The 23,821-nt window shown below is 35.6% G+C and overlaps 1 protein-coding gene across 8 annotated transcripts in view; it reads right to left on the bottom strand.

Annotated features, from left to right (window-relative positions):
• khdrbs2 (KH RNA binding domain containing, signal transduction associated 2) overlaps positions 1 to 23,821 on the bottom strand; it is a 90,208-nt gene that overhangs the window by 27,872 nt on the left and 38,515 nt on the right. For all 8 annotated transcript variants that reach the window (XM_023327748.1, XM_023327744.1, XM_023327747.1 and 5 more), the window contains exons 4-6: positions 17,599 to 17,745; positions 10,107 to 10,231; positions 7,733 to 7,916 (exon numbers count right to left, since the gene is read on the bottom strand). In XM_023327748.1, the coding sequence (XP_023183516.1) occupies positions 7,733 to 7,916; positions 10,107 to 10,231; positions 17,599 to 17,745 (456 nt within the window). The remainder of the gene's footprint in view (positions 1 to 7,732; positions 7,917 to 10,106; positions 10,232 to 17,598; positions 17,746 to 23,821) is intronic.

Raw genomic sequence — 23,821 nt, 5'->3', positions numbered from 1 at the left:
GTGGAACTAAAAGAATTGGTTTGATTTTGAATTATTTTTTTTGCTTTTAATAATTTTATGCAAATGTAACAGTTGATAAGTTACATTGAACAATTTTAATTTACATAAAGAAATTTATATAATTAGTGTCATAATCTTTCAAAAATAACTGCAGATTGAATTCCTGCTTCCCTTTTGAATAGTTGTAATTACAAATTTGAAGAACTGAGGAGATTCTGCATAATTCTGATGTTATAGTTGGATGTCTTTTTTATCACAATAAAAGGTGTATTTCATAAAGACTCAAAAATATTTTATTCTACCGTGAGCTCATATCTCTATCTTAATGACCTCTTTCTTTGTATATGTTTAAATTATATTGCCCTATAGCTTATTTATTGTTTTGTTTCCATTCTTTTTTATATTTCTCTACAGCACTTGTGTCAGCTGCAATGTTGCTTTTTACAAGTGCTTTACAAATAAAGTGGCATGGTATGGTAAAATTTAACTAAGAAACAAAAAAATAATTGTGCTAACACAAATGCTGAATTGTGGAGCTGTGACGAAAAAGCAAAACATGACTTTGCAGCATTGAAGTGCAAAATAAAAGCCTTTATCTAACCGTTGATGAGGCTTGGTTGTGAGTGACTAGGTTGATGAAGGACTTTTGGCTGATTATCTCCGTCTCATTGCCAAACCTTATATTTTATATAATAATTATACATAAAGACTATGGACACCATCTGTGTGGGATAAGGGGTTGCTAAGGCTATACATCAAACCGCACAAGAGACTGAAGAGACTTTATAGGAAACTATTACCCAAGTAATGTCTGGTGTTCATATTCGCCATACAGTTATCCTAATATCAAAGTTTGCTTACTTTAGTGACATTAAGTAAATAATGATTGATAGCTAGTGTTAATAAAACTGATATAGAACCCAAACAAATCAGGCAAGTTGGTGTTAAATGTTTGCATTTAAATTGCTTACAGGAGCCATTTGATTTCCCATCTCAGGCGGTGTCAATTCCTTATGGTGCATCCGACCTCATTATGTATTCTACTGGAGAATTTTTATGTTATTTTAAATAACTTAGTGAGCATGTGAGCTGCATACACTTGTTTAATTAAACAAATGAGTTCTGGATGGAAAATTACCATAGTTAATATAACAAATGATTACTCAGCAGTGAATATGAACCCATTGTTATATAACGTAATTACAGAGAGTATGCGTTAAACCCAGACATTTCACTTGTTCACTCTCAATAAATGAGTTTCTTAATCTTTTATGTTCAAGAAATAGATATGAGCAGATTTTGTTTTCACCTTAATAGAGTGTCATTTTTCTTTTCTCTTTTCCTTAAAAGCCTCCTAAAGCTCTATGCTTAATGACATTAAAAGCATTTTCTCCATAGCTTTGATTCAGTTGCATGGTTCAGAATTAAAAACCATGCTGTAAGTTTCAATTCTTACTATCTATTTTTACTTGCTGTCTGTTACTAAAAGCTGTATCACACTTTAAATCCTCTCCTCCATCATCAATTCTGACATTAAGGGATAACATTTGATCCAGAAGGGATTTGATCTTTAGCATTGAGCTAAGGCCATGGTCCTGGTCCATACTGAAAAGCATCAATCACATCTTTTATGTGCTCCCAGCTTTCCTTTCACACTTTTCACTTTGAGTTACTCACACTGTTTGTCTCGCTGTTTTCCAGAGAACGAGCGCCATTTGTTCACTAATGCCACTTTAAGCTGCCACTAAACAATAGCTAGCAGTGGTAATGTTAACACATCAGCTGCAGCCTAATGCAGTATGCAAACCTTAGGCCAACATCTAATGGGAGCTTTCTCAGCAAGAAAATTGTAATCTTCATTATTCTGAAGAGCCAAATAGAAAAAATATATTTTTTTATGCCAATTAGCAAAAATGAAAAAAAAAATTAAACCTTTCTATTGAGAGACACATTAAATTTCCCCCTGAAAGATCTGGCCCAAGTCACAGGGGAGAGGGAGAAGACTTGTGTCCTAATTAAATTACTACAAGTATACACAAAGTTTGAAAGCTAAAATTCTTTATTCTTATTGAGTTTAAAATAAAGTAGCTCTTATTTTTTCTTGTTTATTGGAGACATCATATTTAAAAATCATAAGTATAAAAGGTTAAAGCTGATTAGTATGTGTTTCTCCTGTTTGTCCATAATTGTTTATTAGTGAAATGCTAATGTTCCCAGGGCCCCATCCAGAGTACTACCTTGCTTTGAGTAAGGATTACTGTATAGTTACTTGGGTTGGATGCTACAATTGTTATTATCCTAACTATCACTGCTGCATAATGATATGTATTGCTTCTGCTGTAGATTTATGGTTTTCTGTTTTGTTTTGTTTTTTATCTTGATTGTGTCTTTCAATAATGATGTTGCCATTATGTGTTGTTCATAATGTAAGGTGACTTTGAGTTTTTAAAGTTGCTGATTAAAAAAATTTGTTGTTATTAATAGTATAGAATAAAACCCGTGAATAAAGGCAATTCACTTCAGAAGTGTTGCAGTCCTTCAAAATGTAGAATAACATTTACTGTCACTGCATTGGCTTTAACTTCAATGACAGCATGACAGAGTCCATTTATCACTACAGTCTCCAGAGTCTCCCTATCACATGAAGGTATGAAAAAATGCTGCAAACATTATGGAAACATAAATCTGTCATATAGTCAGTAAGTACAACAGCAAGCTAAAGAATCCATATATTTATGTATCCATGTACAGTAAGCTTCTTATGAATGTGAAACAAACTAGTCTATGCCACAAGATGACACATTAAACTCCAGAAGATAAGTGGTACTGCACTATGTCCTACCTTTCTTGTTGTTCTAAAATGGTAGAAGTTTGCTTTTCGGCTAGCCATTAGCTTAAGCCACAGGGAGAAGCTCATCTGGATTTATACTAAATAAAGTCATGAAGAGAGTTAAGTACTGCAGGTAAGACTGGCTGCCTCTAAGCTTTTACGAGAACCACACGATTTTCAAATTGTAGCACTGCAAAACAAGGACATGATAGTTCTATAATTATGTAAGATAAATCAGATATAGCAATAGAAAATCATGCAGTCTTTAGTTTTAAAGATAGATTAGTAAAAAAGAAAATTATGAAATGTTGAAGTAGATGCACGCAATCAGAGAAGCAGCACAGGAAGAGTGTGCGCAAATATCATGTCAAATGCATATTTTTCAGTTCATGAGTAACTGCACTCTAAAGTGCAGTTACTCACTTTAGAGTAACTGCACTTACTTTGAATATCTATTAATGAAAAGTATTGCCTTATTGAAAACAACAACAGAGTAAATTATATGGAATTGACAAAAAATGCAGCAGAAAGCAATAACACATTGTAATCATAAAACATGTTGTCTAATAGAAAATGTGAGCAATGTGTGGTTTTCACACCACTTGAAATGAATGGTGACTCAGAAGAATAAGCTATATTAATTTCTGACTACACAGACGGTGCTTAGTGGGATCAATTCTCAGCTGGTTTTATAGTCTCCCGGGGATTAGTCAAGGGGAAAAAAGAAACTACAAGAATCATTTCACACAAAGAGCTGCACTCCAGGAGGAACAGAGTAAACAAAGTATTGGTGTAAAGGATCCAGTAAAGTCGGATTTGTGGCAGGATATTAAAAGAAAAACACTAAGATCACAAACTCCAGAGTAAACACTGATACATGATAACTGCCGATAACATTTTCCTTCAGAGTTTTAAATCAATAACACACTCAATTAGGAACAGTTTCAGACTTTTCCTGAGTATCACCTTTATAAGGCAGACTGACAGTGACAAATCTCCACCAGTGAATATCCTCTAGAGATACTACATAATGCTCATGCACATAATATTTTCCTAAAGAAAAACACTGGGTGAAAAAGGGAAACCATGCTAAAGTTGCGCATTGCAAGATTCAATAACTTTAGTGAATAAAAAAATCAAGCTAAATCAGGTCTTTGTTAAAAAAGGGTCTCGTTACAATTTTGAAGCATGCTCAAATGTAATTATTTAATGTAGTAAAAAAAAAACAGCAAAGTGAGATATGAGAGAAGGGAATGTTCAGGACAAACTCATCTTTCTTTAATCCCCTCGTTTCCCTGCTTCCAGCCTCCTTCCCGACCTCCAATTACAAAGAGAAGAAATGCTTTGCTTTTTCGCTCCTCAGAAATACACAGCCTCTGCATCAGGACTCAATTTGGTTTGGTAATGAGTCTACGCTTGTGCATTTCCCCATGCAGACAGCCCAATCTTCAACTGCCTGTACACATGGGTTCTTTCTTTTTTTTTTCCTTTGCAGGAAAGCACTGAGGAAATAGACTGGTAGAAGTGTTGCCTTTTTTTTATCTGGATGAAACTTGGAGCTTACTTCTGGTGTTCTCTTTGTAAAATGACCTTGAAAGATCCCTCAGATCTCAGGACAAGCTTGTTTTCAGCTTTGGCCTTACATAATTTTTCAACATGGAAACCCAGAACTATTTCAAGTAATGTGAGAGATTTTGCAGACAGCTAATCAAGGCACCAAGAGGCCCTTTTAGAGGATCTCTTGGTGCCTTAGGAGGATCTTTCTTTTTGCATTTTAGTGGCTACCGCAGAGGGCTTCATGGATTTGTGTCTTCTTGCACACACTGTTACCTTTGGGAGACCTTTAGTGGCACTTTCCACAATGTATGTGATTTATTCTTTTAACCAATATGCTTATTTAATTCCTAAAGAACAATACTGCTGTTTTGTAAATTTCATTTGCTAAACAGATGTATCCTAGCTGTGAATATTTCGGTTTCCACTCTGGAGACCAACATAGTTTCCCTCCCTTCTATTAGGCACTGGGAAATAGCTCAGACAAAGGAAATGCAAATATTCATGTCTTTGGGAAAGGTGCTTGCCAGTCAAGTTACTGATGCTATCTAGAGCTGTGGCTCTTAAAGGTTCTCTGGTGTATCTGAAGTTCATAGCAAAATACCTTCATTGTTTTCTTGAGTTAGTCAGAATATGATATTTTGTATTCAGTCATAAATAGTTTTTTCTTCGCTCTCATTTGAAACAGTTTTTCCAATGTATGTGACGACTCACTTGACTTCTGTTAGGTTGCAGTCTCACAATGTCTTTTCTGCCCATGTACATTGACATACTGAGAAACATGTTACAGTGAGAAATAGTAGGGGATTCTGTTGCACAAAAAGTTCTTTCAGGCCTTTTAAGCATATTTTGATGTACTCAAATTTTAAATATTTCTTATTTAATGGGATAAAAAATGTTAAATTCAATGTTCAACTACTTCAGTAGAGGGATATTTACTTTAGCTTGTTCCATTGTATAAATGTCTTTAATTTCATTTCATTGATAAGGGAATATTACTGAATAATCATTTTGAACAACACATATTTGTTTGGTATATATATGTGGTAATTGCACCCTATTGCATAAAATGATCAAAGCAATGTCTTTAACAAGGTAATAACATGATATACAGTTTAAAAAAAAAGTCAACTTCACATAAATCCTCCCCTTTAGTATAATTGTGTTTAGAATTTAAAAACCAGAATGATTTCAGTTGGGTCTTGTTGTGTGTGGTGCATTTTTTTCAGCAGTACTCTGGCTCCTTTCCTCTGTCTAAAACAGGGGTGGGCACTCCTGGTCCTCGAGGGCCGGTGTCCTGCAACTCTTAGATGTCTCCCTGGTCCAACACACCTGAATCCAACAGCTGAATCTCCTCCTAAGTGCAGTCAAGTTCTCCAGAGTCCTGTTAACGACCTCATTATTTGACTCAGGTGTGTTGAAGTAGAGATGCATCTAAAAGTTGCAGGACACCGGCCCTCGAGGACCAGGAGTGCCCACCCCTGGTCTAAAACATCCATGTTAAGGTTAACTGGCAACTCTAAATTACTTTTTTTTGGTGTGTCAGCAACTTGTTTAGATGGCACACTGTCCTTCTCTCATTGATGGCTGACATAAGCACCAGCCCTCCAGCTGTTGAATGAGATGAAGCAAGTAAAGAAAATGGATTGATGTGTCTTGTTAGTCCCTGATCGTACAATATTTCCCATATCTTTTTATTTGTTCATGCTGTTTGTTTGTATTGATTGATGTGTTCTTCTGCCTCAGTTCTGCAACATTCCTGTAGCTGTCTGTTTGAAATACTATTTATTGTACTTTTTGTATTGCACTAACACACCAGTGCCTTATGCTTCTGCACATTTTCATCATTATGGTGTTATTGTTTATTTCTGATAAATGAGTTTGAATCTTCTTCTTGTTTGCATGCAAAGCACTCAAAAGCAATGTTACTATTTTTGATGAATTCTGATAGTATCCAATATGTAGCAAGGAAAAAATATTTGTGTGCGGTTTATTTTAAAGAATCCTTTGTTTTGGCATTGTTTCTCTGTTTAAAGTTTAGGTACAGGTCAAATAAAGCAAAAAATATTTCAAATGTGCTTCAATAAGGAGAACCACAAATAACTAAATGTACAAAGACTCTTAATGTAATTTTTTGTGCATTAGTTTTTAACTATTTCTTCTAATTTTTGCTCTTGCAATGTTTTGCTTTGTTTGCTGTACAGCACTTAAGTCAAACTGGTCACTTTTAAGGTGCTTTCTAAATAAATTGGTTTACAGTTGATTGCAGAATGTTAAAACATCAATCATGCTCTCTAAATCAGGCTCACTCACTTTGGAAGAGATTGGATCATTTATTGTCTTATCACCTATGTCTTTTGTATGAAGGCTTTGGAATATACTCATAAATATAAATATAGATTATTGCAAACTTTGTAAAAATAATGGCCTAGGTCTCCTTTTTTCTGCCAAAATCACTTGTATGAAAAACAACTTAGGCCATTATTTTAGGAATGTGACAATATTAAATATTGATAACTGACCTAAGTAATTTAGTTCTGGAACTTGGTAGTAAGTAGATGCCATATTATTAGATGCTCCTAACATGTAACATATAAGATTACTGTTTTATAAGTGTTAGACACTTCTTCTATTCCACTAATTACTTACTGGCCTAACTCTTAATGACTGTCTGATCTGAAAGCTTATGAAAGGTGAACTGGAATTAGTCATATGTTTTTCACATTGTAACCAATGTCTCAGTGGAATGCATATTAGCAAATTTCCAAAATGTTTCAGTTCCCTTTTTAAGGTTTAAAAAAATGATAATATGGTCTCACAGAATAGTTCTTATCTTATTTATGCAGTATGCCATAAGATACCTAACATGATCAAAGATTGGTACTATGAAGCAAAACTTGTGGTTTAAGGAGTAAACTTCAGCTTAGTTCAGTACTTTCAGTTTTACAAAGCTGAATCACATTTTAGTTGAAAGTTGTGTATGTGCATGTGTGTGTGTGTAAAGGCCAGCTCCCACAATTAGTTTGCAACAACAGTGAATTCATACATCAATGTCTGAGTTGGAATCTGTGGAACTTCAGACTTTTAATGCTGCAAATAAATTTATGTGCATCTTTTGGATTATCCACAATAATTTTGGAGTATATAATTTACACAGTAAAATATGTTAACTAAAAAAAGGGATAATTTCTTTTTGCTTTATTTTTTTGCAAACTCATGTCATAGGATGAGCATTCATAAAAAGCCACACTCATCCAGAGCACATTGAAGTGGATTAGAGCATTTCTGATTGAGTCAAATTTCCACCAGAGAGACTTTCTGCATTTGAGTAAAGAGGATTGGACTTACATAGTCATCATATGATTCATGTGTGACTGCTAACAGTGGGGGCCTGTATCCGGCGTTTGCTGCTGCCCCCCTGATCCGTGGAGCTTGCAAGTCCCTCGTCAGAGCAGTTTTGGGAAGTTTGCTGTGTGTGGCTGCGGCTGTCCCTCGTGGTGTTGCTGCTCTTCTGCTTGCACCTCCGTGGCCCCTGCACAAACAAACAAGCACACACAAAAAAGCAAAGACTCAGAATCTTGCCTCACAGCATTTTTTGTGGTCAAAGGTGGAGTTATTTTTGCAAGAAAGTAGAATTAAGACAGAAATAAATCTGGCAGATCTCTCTTATCTTGGCATATGCATAGCCTGATTGTAACATTCTTAACTCTAGGTAAAATAAACTGGGGAAAAACTACTGAGGTAAATTTTACAACCATCAGAGAACTCTTAAGTATCTTTTTTGTTTTTACTTACACAGAATATGACTGAGAAACATCATTCTTTCAGTAAGACTGAACAGTACCTTTTTGTTTGTACAAGAACACCTGCCTCAGGCTGTAGGCACACAGGTATAAACAGCATTACTGCATGCACCAGCAGAGAGGCCAGAGGACCAGGGCAATCAAGAGGAATTTAGGCCATATTGTTTCTTTAATAACAGTGTGACTGTCCGGCAACTGCTCCACAGAGAAACTGCTGCACCGATAAGGATGTAGCATTGTTAACTCACTTTTTAACGTTCTCCCATAGGTGGGATAGAACACCTTCCTTCCCTCTGGCACATCCTCTTCTAGGTAGCAGTGCACTGGGAGCCAAAATACAAATACTCAAAAGCAGAATTTCTGGTGGCATATTTTTCATGGAGCTTTGAAAAATTGCTTATCATTACAGTATGAGGAGAAAATCATGGTAGGGAAGTGGTGGGGATGTTTTTTGAATTGGGAGCAACCCGTGGTTGTGCTGGATTTAGCTACTGCTTGAATCAGGCCATGCTGTCATGGCACAATGTGCCTGCGTTCTCCTGAGGGACTGCAAGGGCTCAGGTGGATTACAGACAAATTGCTTTAAAGGTGTTTCATGCAGGTAGCTGAATATATGGCGAAGTCAATCAAATTCTATTTTTTCTGGTGCCGCTTAGATCCCCAAACTCTGGATACATGTAAAAGAAGAGATTTCTGTCTACCGTGAATGTTTAAGGTATTAAAAAAAAAAATTAATGGAAAAAAAAAAGTATTTTTTTATGCTTAACGCTATCTCCCTCGAGGAAACTCGGTGGAAATTGAATTGAAATATGGGAAAGAAAATCTACAGAACCAATTAATCTGAAAATTCACCATGAAGGTGGACACTTCGTGTTTTGTTAATGAAATGTACCTCGTTCACAACGTCCTGCTGAGCTCCAGAATATCCATAAGAGCATTGAATTTTACAGCATGCCGCATTATGGCTGATAAATGTCAGAGGATTAACAAATATTCATACACCTTCTATGGGTCTGAACATCCATATGTCTCCCCTCTTTCTCTTCACTTAATATAAATGTAATTTAAACTCAAGACCTGTTTTTGAAGGTGTTCTAGAAAACAGCTATATTTATAGAGCAGCAGAGGAAATTCTCCTTCTGAAATTGTGCTGCCTGGCTCTCGTGCAATTTTATTTACATGAGCAAGTATGCACACATTTAGGGAAAGAATATGCCCATATTTACATATTCATGCAAATTACAGGACAATAAAAATGTATTGTCTCTCCACACCACAGTTGCTTGCAGTAGGCAGACATTGTGAAATATTCTTTGCCCCCTGAAAGCAAAGGAAATTTTGACAGATGGGAAAAACATTTAAAAAAGTGACCTGCTGCTCTGCAGTCTTCATAAGCAGACATCTACAAACACAACTAAAGATGGAACTTGATATTGACAATATATATAGTTGAGCCCAAAGTGATTTAGATTTAGGTTTAAAGTAATACTTTAATTTTACCAACTTGTTCCTCTGACTTGATGTGACCCAAGTTCAAGTTATGGTTATAGTGAAGCACTGAGTGTAATCTTTTTCTCTGTTTTTATGGTAAAAAGCCAGATTTAGTAAATGATTAAAGATAGATTGTGACCTGATGCAACAGTAGGTTAAAATTGCTCACATCTGATGAACTTGATGGCTGTGTTGTATTTTCTCTGTATTTAGAGCAGTTTATATTCTGAACTAAGTGTAGATATATACGAGCGGAGCAGACATGGGCAAAAAGACTGAGCTAATAACACATTCAGTAAGGACTATTGAATTTTATCTGTTTTTTTTAATTTACCATAGTAGTAATTGTAGACCACACATTTTACATATAACATTCACCAGCTTTATTCAAGGATTTATTTCGGTTCAAATCTAAGTTGCCACCTTACATTGTGGATGCGGTTGTTGTCCTTAGGCTCCTCCCCTGTATGCTCCTCCCTCTGCTCGACTCGTCTGATCCGTTCAGCAGGGATAACTCTCTCAGCTGCTCTTGCCTGATCTCATCATTGTAGTCCTATGGCAGCAAAAAGAACCATATCTTACATACGAAAGGAAAGGACACCTGTATTCTGACTGCAACAGATGGCTTTACCAGCATCAAATGAAAATTATTTTGACACACAGGAAAACCACACTGTTGTTAGCCATTAAAAAGTTGATGAAGCATGCTGTCTTTTGTTTATGTGGTACACAAAGTGTCGTAGGTAGTTATTGCTCTTGACACACACATTAGGCATAATTAATATTCCTTAGAAGGCCTAGGGTTTAAATGACTGCAGTAAAAATTATTTTAAAAAATCATCAACAGTTTTCAAAACTCAAAAGTTTCGCCATGTATGGAGACAGAAAATAATGTCTTGTAGAGTATTTCTGCCTCTTTGACTCTTCCACATTTCCTCCTTTTTACAGTGCCAGACTTCATCACAAATTGTTGGAATTTTATGTGATAGACCAGCATGAAGTAGTTCATACTTGTGAAGTGGAAGAAAAATGATACACGGGTTTCAATTTAAAGAATAAAAACTGAAATCTAAAATAAAAAGTGTTTCATGCATATTTTTTAGCCCATTCCCTGAGTCATTCCTTTGGAGAGCAATCTTTTCTTTCAAAGCAACACATCTTTATGGTATGTCTTTACCAGCTTTGTATATTGAAGGAAGGAAAGTTTTTCTCATTCTTTTTTGCATAATAGCTTATGATCAGTCAGATCAGGTAGAGAGTATCTCTGAACAGGAATTTTCAAGCCCAACCAAATATTCTCAGAGTTAGGTCTGGACAATTAGATGATAGTTAGCATGGCACTATTAGTAACTGCTTTGATTGACATTCTCCTTAATTTGGTGAACAGCCTTTTTTTTTTTTTTTTAGATTTCCAATGGTTTAGGCACATTCCATGTTTAGATGATGATTTCAAAAGGGCTCCTGATGTTCATGGCTTAGGATATTGTTTTATACCATAATTATTCAATACAATACTCCAACTTTACCCGATTGATGTTTCTTGGTCTTCATCATCACATATGTTCTTAGCAAACCTCGGGGGTCTTTACAGAGCACCTTCATTTATACTGAAATTAAAATATATACAGGAAAAGCAATGTAGTTTCTGGATTTTATTTGGAGGTTTCAGACAAAAGGGGATTGAGTAGAAATGCTTACACAATCTTGAGATTTATGTTCTAATTTTCTATCCACATCATAACTACACATGACTTTGTGTTGGTCTGTCACGCAAAATAAAGTCTGTGGTTGTAACATGACTAAATGTGCAAATGAAGTAAAGCACTTTAACCTGGGATGCACTTAACAAATCTAATAGTTTGTACTTTACGCTTTCAGGCACTTTTCTAAATATTTTGTCCTTTGAATTATTTCTCTCAGCTCATCTTCAAATATGGATCATTACAGAGCAGACAGAGGAACAAACACAAAGTCTTCATTATCTTGTCATCTCTGACATACTAACAGGCTTATTTCTCTGAAATATTAAAAGATTTGCTTTGCTGCCTTGTCTTTTATTCCTATATTTTGACAGATATATCAGTAAGACTTTGTTTGCTTTTCTGTGTATTTGACCTGGTGGCATGGAAAGTGACAACACTGATAATTATTCTAATTTCTAGTCAATCACAGTTCACAAGTGTCGTGGAAATAAACAGTACATCTAGTTTTTCATTAAAATTTTCAGATCAGAAGTAATTTTGTTATCTATTAATCACTTCTGTTTGATAAAAAAAATATATATCTCAGCTTTCAACATCAGACAAATAAAATAAAAGTCGAATGCCTTTCTTCACTGACTTTAAATATCTATCTTTCAACTCTTTTTTAAAACCATTTAGCACTCATGCAGCAAAATGGCAAATATTTCCAACTAAATCACACAAATGTTGAAACTTGTACAGTGAACCGAAACAGGTAAAGATCTATCAAACCAAAGCCCAAAGAGATATTGAAATTTAAATTGACAGGTAGCTACAGTAGTTTCAAAAGAATGGTGTTTACGTAGTATGATAAACAGACCTACTACATCTTTCACGTCAATGTGTCATTGACAAAGGGAAAAATCATTTTTGTTAGGGTTCCAAAACCCTTATCAAGCTGCACATGTGTCCTTTTCTTAATGAACCACTAAGGCTGCATTTGTCGATTTGGTGTTCTTGAAAAGGAACGGTGGAGCTCTTAATAGGGAAGCTGGCAGCTCATACAAAGGACAACAAAGCAGCCAGAACTCGTCAAAACTGACTGTTGACAGAGGTGCTAGAATGAGTGCACAGAGATAACCCCCGAGACTGTTTGCTCTCTGTGATTAATTCTGACCATGCATGACCTTGAACAGCCTCACCGCTGTTCATGAAGCTAAAGTTAGGCTTTACAAGGTCAGCAGATGAAGGGTGGTCATACCGGTAGCCCTGGATCTAGGTCTCTTACACAACAATACTTATTTCACATACATTGCTTTACAGTTTTTCTTGATTGCTTCGACCTGCTTAAAGAAACTGGGATCAACTCAGTTTTCATCACCACTATCTCAGCAGAGCAGAAGACACTTCTTGCAAATGTGTTCATCCTTTTTCATTGGATTGACATATTTCCTTTACCCTTTTGCAAAACAGTTAACATGGATGTCATTCAAGCGGTCCAAACTCCGTTGTTTTTGCTATGGTAACCAAACAGATATCCCCTGTTCCTAATCATTGGAAGCTACCTCGATCAGTCTGAAACCACGGAAGCAAATGTTTGACACTCCTTCACACAAGTCTGCAATTAGCAATGAGTTCAAAGACCCTAAAAGGTGCCACAACTGTTTATGTTTTTATCAGAATGAATCTCAGGCCGATGGGAGTGAGGATGAGAGTAATAGATAGATGATGGGAAGGAAGAGTAGTTTGTATGTGAGGTGGAGGTGCAGATGGAAGGAATCAAGTTTGAGAAGAAATTCAGGCAACAGTTACAGTTTTTCTTGATTTCTTTGACCTACTTAAGGGAACTACGGTCCAGTCAATTGTCGTCACTTGCTCAGAAGAACAAATACATATTTACTGTAGTTCAGCTTTCAGTCAGTTTGAAATAAAAGGTTATACAATCAAAACAATGGCATCAAAGCATTTCTGATTCTGGATCCAGATCTTGTCAAGATTAACAATTTGACAGTTTATGGAGAAGTATAACTGCTACTTGCACGAAAGTGTTGTAATGGGCAATACTGTCAAACAAGAGTTGTATTTTCTATTATTCAATGATTGATTGGAAGAGCTCATACACTTTGTTGCAAGTTGAGTTGTTTGAAGGCAATATTTGCTTTCGTTTCATTTTTTAAATCTTTTAAATTGATGGTGTTGCATTTAGTTAAATTTTTTGTATTTTTTCTGAATCTTTAATATGGGTGCCAAAAGACAAAACCAGCTATTTTGACTTTGCAAAATCTGGTGTTCTAGTTATTCATCCCCGCTGAAAATGTAGAAAACAATATCAAAAACTGGGCTGAATCATAAAATAGTACAATAATTTATGAAATGATAAAACAGGTCAGGAGGATTTTAGGAACACGTCATGACTCATGGTAGCAGAAGAAATTATGCAACATTTTTTTTCTCATCAAAAGCCAGATGCTTCACACATAGATCCACACACACACGCAAACACAGCATGTCTTTCTACCTTCAGAGGGAACATTCATTTTTTATCAATATCTATAATCTAATATTGACACTTATCCTAAGCCTAACAATTATCAGTACCTCATCCTAACCTAAACTCAACTCATACCCTAGTCCTAAACTTAATCCAAAAAACCATTTCCTCTTAAGGGGACCGAGGTTTGAACCCCTTAAAGAGCAGTGCGTCCTCACAACATTGAATTTGTTGGAAAAATGTCACAATGTGTGAAATACAGTCACATACATGTTGAACATCTAAAAATGTTTGAGAATGTTAGCCTCTTAGGTGAGGATGAAAAAGAGCAAATCGTTGAATGATTGTGTTTTTCAGTTTTTTTCTTAACTAGCTTGAACAATTTTGGGGGCTAATGTTTTAAATTCCATTAAGAAAAAGGGTCCAATTCACACCTTTTCATACTAGATAACTAATCAGTCTGGCTTTTAATGAGAAGCCAGCCCTGAACCAAATTATGCATCCACTAAATTATATATATTTTATTTGGTGAGGCTCTGATAACAATTCCTCAGGCATTTGTGCTACCCTTAGTCTGCTGCCATTTGGGCTGAGATTAAAGCAGCAGGGCCACCCATCTACATGCAAGATAGCCTGTTCTTCCTAACTACCTCTCACTCTGCAAAATATTTATGGGGTATTTGCGCTTCTATTTGCATTTGTATGTCTTTCTAATCCTGAAACAAAACTCTAAAGTGGATATATACTGTATATACAGTACAGACCAAAAGTTTGGACACACCTTTTAATTCAATGAGTTTCCTTTATTTTCATAACTATTGACATTGTAGATTCACACTGAAGGCATCAAAACTATGAATAACACATGTGGAAATATGCACTAAACAAAAAAGTGTAAAACAACTGAAAATACCCCTTATATTCTAGTTTCTTCAAAGTAGCAACCTTTTGCTGTGATTACTGCTTTGCACACACTCTGCATTTTCTTGATGAGCTTCAAGAGGTCGTCACCTGAAATGGTTTTCACTTCATAGGTGTGCCCTGTCAGGTTAATAAGTGGGATTTCTTGCCTTATAAATAGTCATGAAAATAAAGAAAACCCATTGAATCAGAAGGTGTGTCCAAACCTTTGGTCTGTACTGTATATAGGAATGAAATTACTGTCCTGCAGTTTTTCTTTCTTATAGCCTTTCTATGCATTAAGAGCAATGCTGTAAAAGTAAAGCTCTCATGGTATTCCTAAGCAGCAGCATGGACAGTAACAAAAACTTGACTGTCTTTTTAACATGTAATAGTATCTGGACTCAGCTGTGGATGCTTACTCACCAGAAGCAGTTAAGTTGTCATTCTGTGTGTTCGACATGCAGCTCTATGCACATGATTTTCACCTATGTGCGACTTCTGCTTAAAAATAATGTGACAGCTTGGCTTTTACAGCACAGCCTTTAATGCATAGAATGTCAATAAGAAAGGAAAACAGCAGGACAGTGATTTCATTCTTCACTGGAGGCGGGAAACATCTGTCACTATAGATACTGACAAGTGCCTGTTGTGTTGCATTGTGTGAGTTCAGTTGCAAATCCATAAGATCCCTAAGGCAACAAGCAAGATCCATGTAACAGAAGGTACAATGTCTTTATTTTTAGGTTTAGTTGGCACATAGAGAGGCTGCTTGTTAAATCTAGGTGTACACTGCTCTAATCTAACTAAATATTTGTAGACTTGACTCAAACACCAAACACCCCAACAGCCAACCAACATGATTTTTCCCCCTATCAATCAGTGCTGTATCTTGAAATAAGCCTTACAAAATTAAGACAGGATAAGGCGTTTTACCAATTACAACTACAGTATTTTCTCTGGTATGGCAACAATATCAGTTTCTAAAAATCTCTGCAAACTGGTCCATTTTCAGTGATTCCACATCATTATTTGTGATGGGAGATCTTCACAAAGGAGACAATCTGTTTACTCTCATGGATGTGGATATGTTTCCCTTTATTGTCCAATCTGCTTATATTCTAATTGAAACACATGGCTGCGATATCTAAAAGAACAGCATCTCATCTTTTTCCAAACTGCAGCAATAAAGCTAGAGAAGAAGTTCTGCCTGCAGTATTCTTTTTATTATTCTCAGCCTGACAAAATACATTTGCATTTTTATTCAACAAAAATAAATAAATTCCCTACTTTTTTACTAGGACAGGTGGATGACAGTATTACAGCGCAAGGCACAGCAGGAATCAAATTGGCTACTAAAGTAAAATTTAAATTGTGAGCATGTCAGCTTTGAGAGGGTGTTGCAAAGGGTTTTATTTTTATTCAAGCATGTACCATTCCCAATGAATGTTTTGATTCCAGACAACATGAAACTGCACAGGTTGTTTCAATAAATGATTATGTAAATCTTAAATAAAAACAGGTATGAAGATCAGTCAAGAGTTCAAACAATAGTAAGCTAAACATCATGGGTACACTGATCCAATTTTCTTTTTTTATTTTAACATAGTAACAGATATTTATATATATATATATATATATATATATATATATATATATATATATATATATATATATACTGTATATATTATAGAGTCTTTCTAAAACACAAAAAACATCTGTAGGACACATGCACACAAACATAGTTGGAGGGACTTTCTCTTTACTTCCATTAATTTCTACAGCCAAACCCTAACCAAATCTCAATTCACACCTTAGTCCCAAACCTAATCTCAAACCCAAAAACAGCCTTTCCTCTCATAGGGACCAGGATTTGTCCCCACAAGGAGCAGTGGCCCCCACAACCTCACAATGTAGACAGAGAAAAGGTCGCCACAAGGATGTAAAAGCATGGTAGACACATACACACACACAAAATTAACTGAATTAAAAACTACAAAAATAAAGTTAAGTAATCAAAAATACATAACATATTCCAAATGTGAAAAAAACCTTGTGTGGTCCTTGCTCATGAAAACTTCTTTCAATAACTTAATGTGTGACCTAGCATGTTTAAAAAAATTGGATGAAAGAAGAAACTACTAGCTGTTGTGCGTGCTCAAAAAGCTTTAGCTTTTAACATTATGTTGTTTTAGCACTTTTATAATTAAATAGAAGGTTTAAATGGTTTGCAAATCACTTCATTCTGTTTTAATCTATACTATACGGCATCCTAACCTCTTTGGAAAGAGGTTATAATCCTTTACAAATTTGTTTTTTGGCACTTGGTGTTAAGTAATTTGTATTTGCTTTAGCTCAGTGCTGTTGCAGCATCATCATCCTGCTGGCTCAGTTCGCATACAGAGCGCTGGCTCAGTACAGAAAGAAACGTGAACCACATAAAGTAGATTCATCCAGTACAACTCTTCTATGAGGCTTGTCACATTTGCAAAGCTTGATTAATATTTACAGCTTAGACTCAGCAAGAGTACACAACATGCACACTAATTACAGCAAAGTTCTGCAGGCTCTGTGTTGCTAGAGTCTTGCAAGTTGTTTCATACTGCATTTTAATTGCAGAATACATTATTTTTTTCTTTGGAACAAAGAAAAAAAACGTGTAGAGCAGCAGAGATAAACCTCATACTTATATCTTCTTTTTCTATAAACAAAACCTTGCATATTCTGAGCCCAGCAAAAAATTAATAGGTCTGGTGGAGAAACAATCAAGTCAGCAGTAGTGACTATTGTTCTCCTACAGAAAAATAATAAAAAAAAATAAGAGAGAGAATCAAGTAATAAACTTACTGGAACAAGAAATTTTTTTATTTCCTCCAAGGCATGACTCATGCGGGAATAGGCCTCTCCTGGTGGAGCGAAGACTTCAATTAAAACGTGTAAATCATTACACAGGTGGGCGTATTTGGCCTCCCCGCTTTTCCGTAATTCTTCTTCCTGTAGAAATAAAGGAGTCAGTGAAGTGATTTTGCCTTTTTGAACAGAAGTCAAATTTTAAACTAATATTTTTATCCTGTGATTATAGTCTTCAGCATAACCATACATACATTAATTATAAAAAGCATACTGTGCTTTAACACAAAACTGTCTGAAGGCAAACCCCCGTCTCCCCTAAAAACAGGAACTCTACCTCATATTTTGTCAATAGAACTCCTATCAGCTCATAATATCTATAGTTCAAGGAATTTCTGTAATATGTATATCCCAGGTTACAAATATTATTCCGCTACTGATTATTCAAGTTATGGACCTGCAGCAAGATACAAAGGCATGCCATGCTATTCAAGAATTTATTTCAAAATAAAATTCATAGAATTTAAATTTTCAATAGAATTTTTCACGTCCACTTTACAATCAGGATTTTCACTTAGTGTCGGTTTATCACATAAATTCTAATAACACACATTGAAACTTGAGGTCGTAAAATGAGAAAATGTGGAAAAAGATTCATGAGGCAGGAACAATTTTTTTGAAAGGCACCACATCAAATATCTCATCATAGGTAGAGGCAGTAGTGTTTGAAATAATATGAAACAAACTGGGAAATGTTCAGATATACATTACTAAAAGTTTTAAGTTTCATCATCATCATGCTAAAAGTTGCAACAACACTTGAGTCATCTTTTCTTTCTAGGAAAGGAAAATGACAGACTTAATCATCAGAGACAAACTGCAAATGCAATTTTGTTATTTTTTGCTTGATGTTTTTTTGTATTAGTCATCAAACAACGCTTGCTTCCATAAACCTAAATGAAAATTGCAAAGCTTTCAGATATTTTCTTTTAAAGTAGATTCCATAAATCGTACAGAAAAAATGTGAAGCTGTTGGCAGGATAATTTCTTTTCTAAAGTAAACTCAGCATTTCAAGTTTTTATCTGCTTTGGCCACTTGGGAGCAGCAGAACTGGCTTTAAATACAGGTTAACATTTGTTTTTATCTTTCAAACTTGCAGTTGTGCAGAATGTTTTTAACAATCAGCTGCCGACTCCAAATTATGTGAAAGAAAACGGCTCACTCTTCCTCAGAAGTATGCTATTTTTTATTGTTGTTTTTGGTTGTCAAAATTCTCTGATTTTTATTAATCAAGGTACCAAAATTTATTGAGGAACTGTTTCAGCCCTATTGGAAATAACAGTCAATTTTTCAGTAAATTCCAAAAGTGAATTAATAGTTAAATGAGATTTATCAAAAATACTTGGCACAGCGGATGCATAGACAAATGAAGGAAATGTGGGAAATTATCAATTCTGATGTCAAACATAAACAAAGTCCACACATGTTCCACCACCTTTAACTGTGGTGGTGTATAATCATCTAGATTTCATATTCAACACCTGGAATCACGTTGGAAGCAATTTTTAAGTGCATTAATCTTTTGATTGTTTTAGGGCTGTAGCGTTTCCATGAATGATTCGAGTATCTTGATTATTGAAATTCCTGTCTTGAAGCTTCATTAAATTACATTTTACTATTAAACACACGTTTTTTCAGCAAGGTGATTATTTATGTTGCACAAATAATCAAGTTATACTGCTAACTTGAATGTTAGCATCATAACGTTCAAGTTCAATGAAAATGTCCAGGGTTTTTATCATTCTTTGGGGAACCAATAAGCATTCTTAAAATAACTGGTGCGATGCATGGAATAGGACAACCTTTATCCTCTCATAGCTTTTTCTTAGTGGCTGCTTTGAGGTGAGCGGCATTGAAGTGTGTGGTAGATATATTTATATAGATGGAGCAGATAGACTAAACACAGCGGACTGCTGTAGCTGATGCTTTACAGATGAAATGGAAAATGAATTTACCACCATAGCAGTCACAATAAATGGGTGGATGGAGTGCACCGTAGTGCCTGCATAGCTGGCAGATGCATTTCTGTGTATAACGAAAGTGCCAAATCCCGTCGCTAACATGGACACAAAGTGACTGTGCAAAGTGAGAGTTAATCTATTAAATTGACTGAAAATGAATACATAAACTAAATATAGTGTATAGTATTTTCTTAGAAGTGTTTTTGTGAGCCTGCTGCTTTATTACTATATTGAACATAATTTAAAATGTTTGTAGAACTTTTGTCCAGGTTAACTTTAAAAACTATTATATTATTGCTACAGGTTAAGTTTCTAAACTACAGAACAGTAACTGTTAGAGATGCACAAATATGAAAAGTTTGGGCTGATGTTGATATCCGATATTAAAACTGCTGTTAGGGCAGTATTTACCAATATTTTATTTTTTCAAATTTCTTATTTGATTATTTAATTAATCGTCAGAATAATCAACAGATTACTCGATTAATAAATTAATTGTTTACAACAACCCTAGATTGTATTACTGGTTATATTTGTCATCCAGACTAAAAATCAATCAACAGAATTGTGATAGGATGATTCTGTTGACCATAACTAAGCCTTTAAAATGGCTACGTTATGGTCTGTATGAGTTTTAAAGACATTCTTTAACTTGTAAATATTATTAAATACCAAAATGAAAATGTTCAGTGTGTGTAAACTGTTGACCAGAACTGTAACTTGTTTCCCTTTTTTGTCTGAATTGATCCATCTTAAACATCAGCACTTAAGGGTTAGGTTCTTTACTCAAGGACAAGTGGCTTTTAGTGGAGGAGGGAGTGTCAGTCATATACTCTTTTCCCGTCAGCCTGATTGTGGATTCCAACTCTTGTCCTCGCACTGCACAACTGTTTTTTGCCCTTTAAGAGAGGTCGTCTTTAATTAAAAGCACTCCAGGATTTTAGCAGTCTTTGCATGTCTGTCAGATCACTATGGATCTGATCAAAACCTGCATGTAGACTGTCTTTATGTCTTTGCTTCCAAGATGTCTAAAAGCAAAACAGAGGACAGCACAAATTAGGCTAGAAATAATTATTTTTCCTGCAGTATGCCTGACTCTTCAATGAATTTAGATTTTGTTCCACAAGGGCTTTAAGGCATTTGTGACTTCGAGAAAATTCAAGCGATATTATTTTCTCTAACCATCAGTATTTGATTTGTCTTGGGGGGGGGGGAACATCTGGAAGCTTTGTGTTTTTGTCTCATGTTAATCTGATGAATACATGTTGGTTTATTGACTATGGCGGTGCAAGTCAACAAATTACAACAGTCCAGTTCCTTTTCTCCTTAGGTAGGATGCCTCTAACATTGTCTCTGGTTCAGGAGTGGCTGAAGTTACCTTTGGACCTAAACAGGAACAATCTAGAGTCAGCACACAACGTCAGTTATTACAACTGGAAACGAGCAATAAGGCCCAATATCTGGGTGTAGCGATTGACTCTAACCTGAAACTCAGCCACACAAAGACGGTTACAAAGTCAGCCTTGTATAACCTGAAGAACATTTCCAGGATTGAAGGACTCATGTCCCAGCAAGATCTAAGAAACTCATCCATGCGTTCATCTTTAGTCACATCGATTACTTCAACAGTGTCGTCACAGATCTGTCTAAAAAATCAGGTCCAGCTGATCGAATACGCCGCTGCTCACGTTCTCACTAAAGTAGTAGTAGTAGACTGGCAAGAATAATTTTTTTTTTATAGATACACACATATCCCAGATGAACAATTCTGAGGTAAAAAATAAAAGAAACAAAGTTGAAATTTTGGGATACTGATGCATTCAACCACATTTCTGGGGAATTTATGCTGGCTGCAAGACACTGACATACTGTATGTGTGATATATAATTGGACTTTGGCTGTGAATGCTCAACACTGTCAAGTGGCCAGCTGCATAAAATGGCAGGATGGCTTTTATCCATGACCTCTGGATGTCAGTTGCATCTCCTTCAGACCAGCTCAGATAGTAGACGAAATCAATACCGCAAAAAGAAAAACTCCTAAATCTGAAAGGTATCAAGCCTCTGTCTGCAGGAATCTGACTGTCTGAAAGTCAGTCTGCATGAAAAAGACTTGTGCCACAATAGATGTACATATTTTGAATACGAGCATATTGTAAAAATAGATGAATAAATTAGCAGCAGCTATTTAAATGGAGACTACCCCCTTTGCATACAGGATTTGATTTATTTTGGTCATGATCCCTATCTCATACTCCAGGTGAGGCTGATGATGTAAATGGACCAATAAAATTGAGACTTTCTCTTTTAATCTCAACTTTTTTCTCACCTCTGCAAGTAGGTTTACACACTACTTCATCATCAGCACTGTTAAAGTAAATTTTAACTGTACAGATATAACGAAATCAGCTGTTGTGCCGAATGTTTGGAACAAATTGTGTCCCGACCTGGTCAATGGTTTGATTTTGGATTTAAAATAAATTTGAATCCATGTTCAAATTGAAGGATTTTTTGCTGAACGTTTAAGGTCCCGTATCAGATCAAGTCTGCATCATTGTCAGGTGAGTGATGTCTGCTCATCTTCCCACTGAATAGCTCACTCAGATTCGGTGGTAGATGTTTGTTTACATGATCATTGCTTGACAAGCAGCTATGACTGCAGAAAATGTTGAGAAAATAACTCATGCGAGTTACAGCTGCTTTTTCTACCAAAGCACCATAATAATGATTGCTACCATCTCTTGCACTAGTTGATGACAGCAGTTTGATGAAAACTCAACCAAGGTGTTTCAAAGTGATTTTAGACGGTGTAGAGTCTTAACACCTGAAGCTGTAAACGTGTTTCATCGTCTCTTACAAGTTATCCAAATGGTTATAATACATAAAGTGAAAAAAATAGCACACCCTTTTAAATATGTTCTTTTCAAACAAATGTTCAAATTTAAATTTCCTATCTTTTTATTTTGTACATCTCTTAAAACAGATTTAGTTCATATAAATTTGCTTATTTAATTAAAATATATTTGTTTTAGTCACTAAACAAAAAACAACTGTTTTAATTATTATTGGAAAAAGTTAGAAACCTTATCCTCTAATAGCTAAATAGACTCTTTAGTTGAAATAACTTCCATCTGACATCAGCCTTCATTCCTCACATTCAGCTGTGAGATGCTTTAGGGGTTTCTTGCATGTAGAGCCCCATTTCAAATCACACCAAACATCTCACTGAGATCAAGATCTGGGCTTAAAAATTCTGGGGACTTTACATTTCTTAATTCTTAGCCTATGCTTTCTTGAATTTGAATTTATTATGGGCCCTATAATAATGGTGAGGTGGGCAGGTCCTGCTGCTGCAAAGCATACTATAACAATAGATAGATGTAGATCAAAGCTGTACAATGTCAGTTAATAGTAATTTTGAAGATGGTGCCTATATTTGAGAATAAAACATGTTTAAATCAATGGAGTTGTTTCGATATTTCAATGCCCTAGTGTACCACCTGTCCTTGAATGCAGCATACTTAACTGCTGGGGAAAATTCTCTCATACAACTAGGATTCCTCCAACTTGCATTTTGTACCGTGTACAGAATTTGGGATGACTGGATGCTACAGATAGCCATTTGGACATAAGATTAATTTTTGCCAGTACGAATGATGTTTACATTCAGCTTCACATTATTTCAGGTAAGTCAGGGGTGTCCAAAGTCAGTCCTCAAGGGCCGGTATCCTACATGTTTCAGTGCTCTCCCTGGTTCAACTCCATGGTAGATACTGTCTGCCCAGCATGTTAATGTTCATTAGATTCCATCATTTGATGAAGGTGTGTTGTTGATCCAGGGAAAGAACTAAAACATGCAGAATACTGGACTTTGAGGATTGACTTTGGACACTCCTGATGCAAATTATTCAGTTAGATCTGGAGCAAGCTACATACCTCACTGCGGTTTAATAAAAACACTGGCAATGACTGCTTTCTTTCTCTACTGCAGCTGAATGAGAAACTTTAATGGTCCCAAACAAGAGCTTACCAGGAGCTCTCTATGTCTAGAACGTTGCATCACACGTTTACTTGTGCACATCAACATTCTGTTATGGTTTAAAACAGCACATTAATTTGTGATATCTGCAAACCAAACTGACAGGACTGTATTGGCTATTTTTGGTACTAATATGTGTGCCCTTATGTTGGGTATTTTA

Source organism: Xiphophorus maculatus, chromosome 22 (genome assembly GCF_002775205.1).
Source record: "Xiphophorus maculatus strain JP 163 A chromosome 22, X_maculatus-5.0-male, whole genome shotgun sequence".
In the NCBI taxonomy this organism is placed as follows: domain Eukaryota; kingdom Metazoa; phylum Chordata; class Actinopteri; order Cyprinodontiformes; family Poeciliidae; genus Xiphophorus; species Xiphophorus maculatus.
The sequence above is the reverse complement of the archived record's forward strand: the minus strand, read 5'-3'. Positions and strand labels throughout refer to the sequence as shown.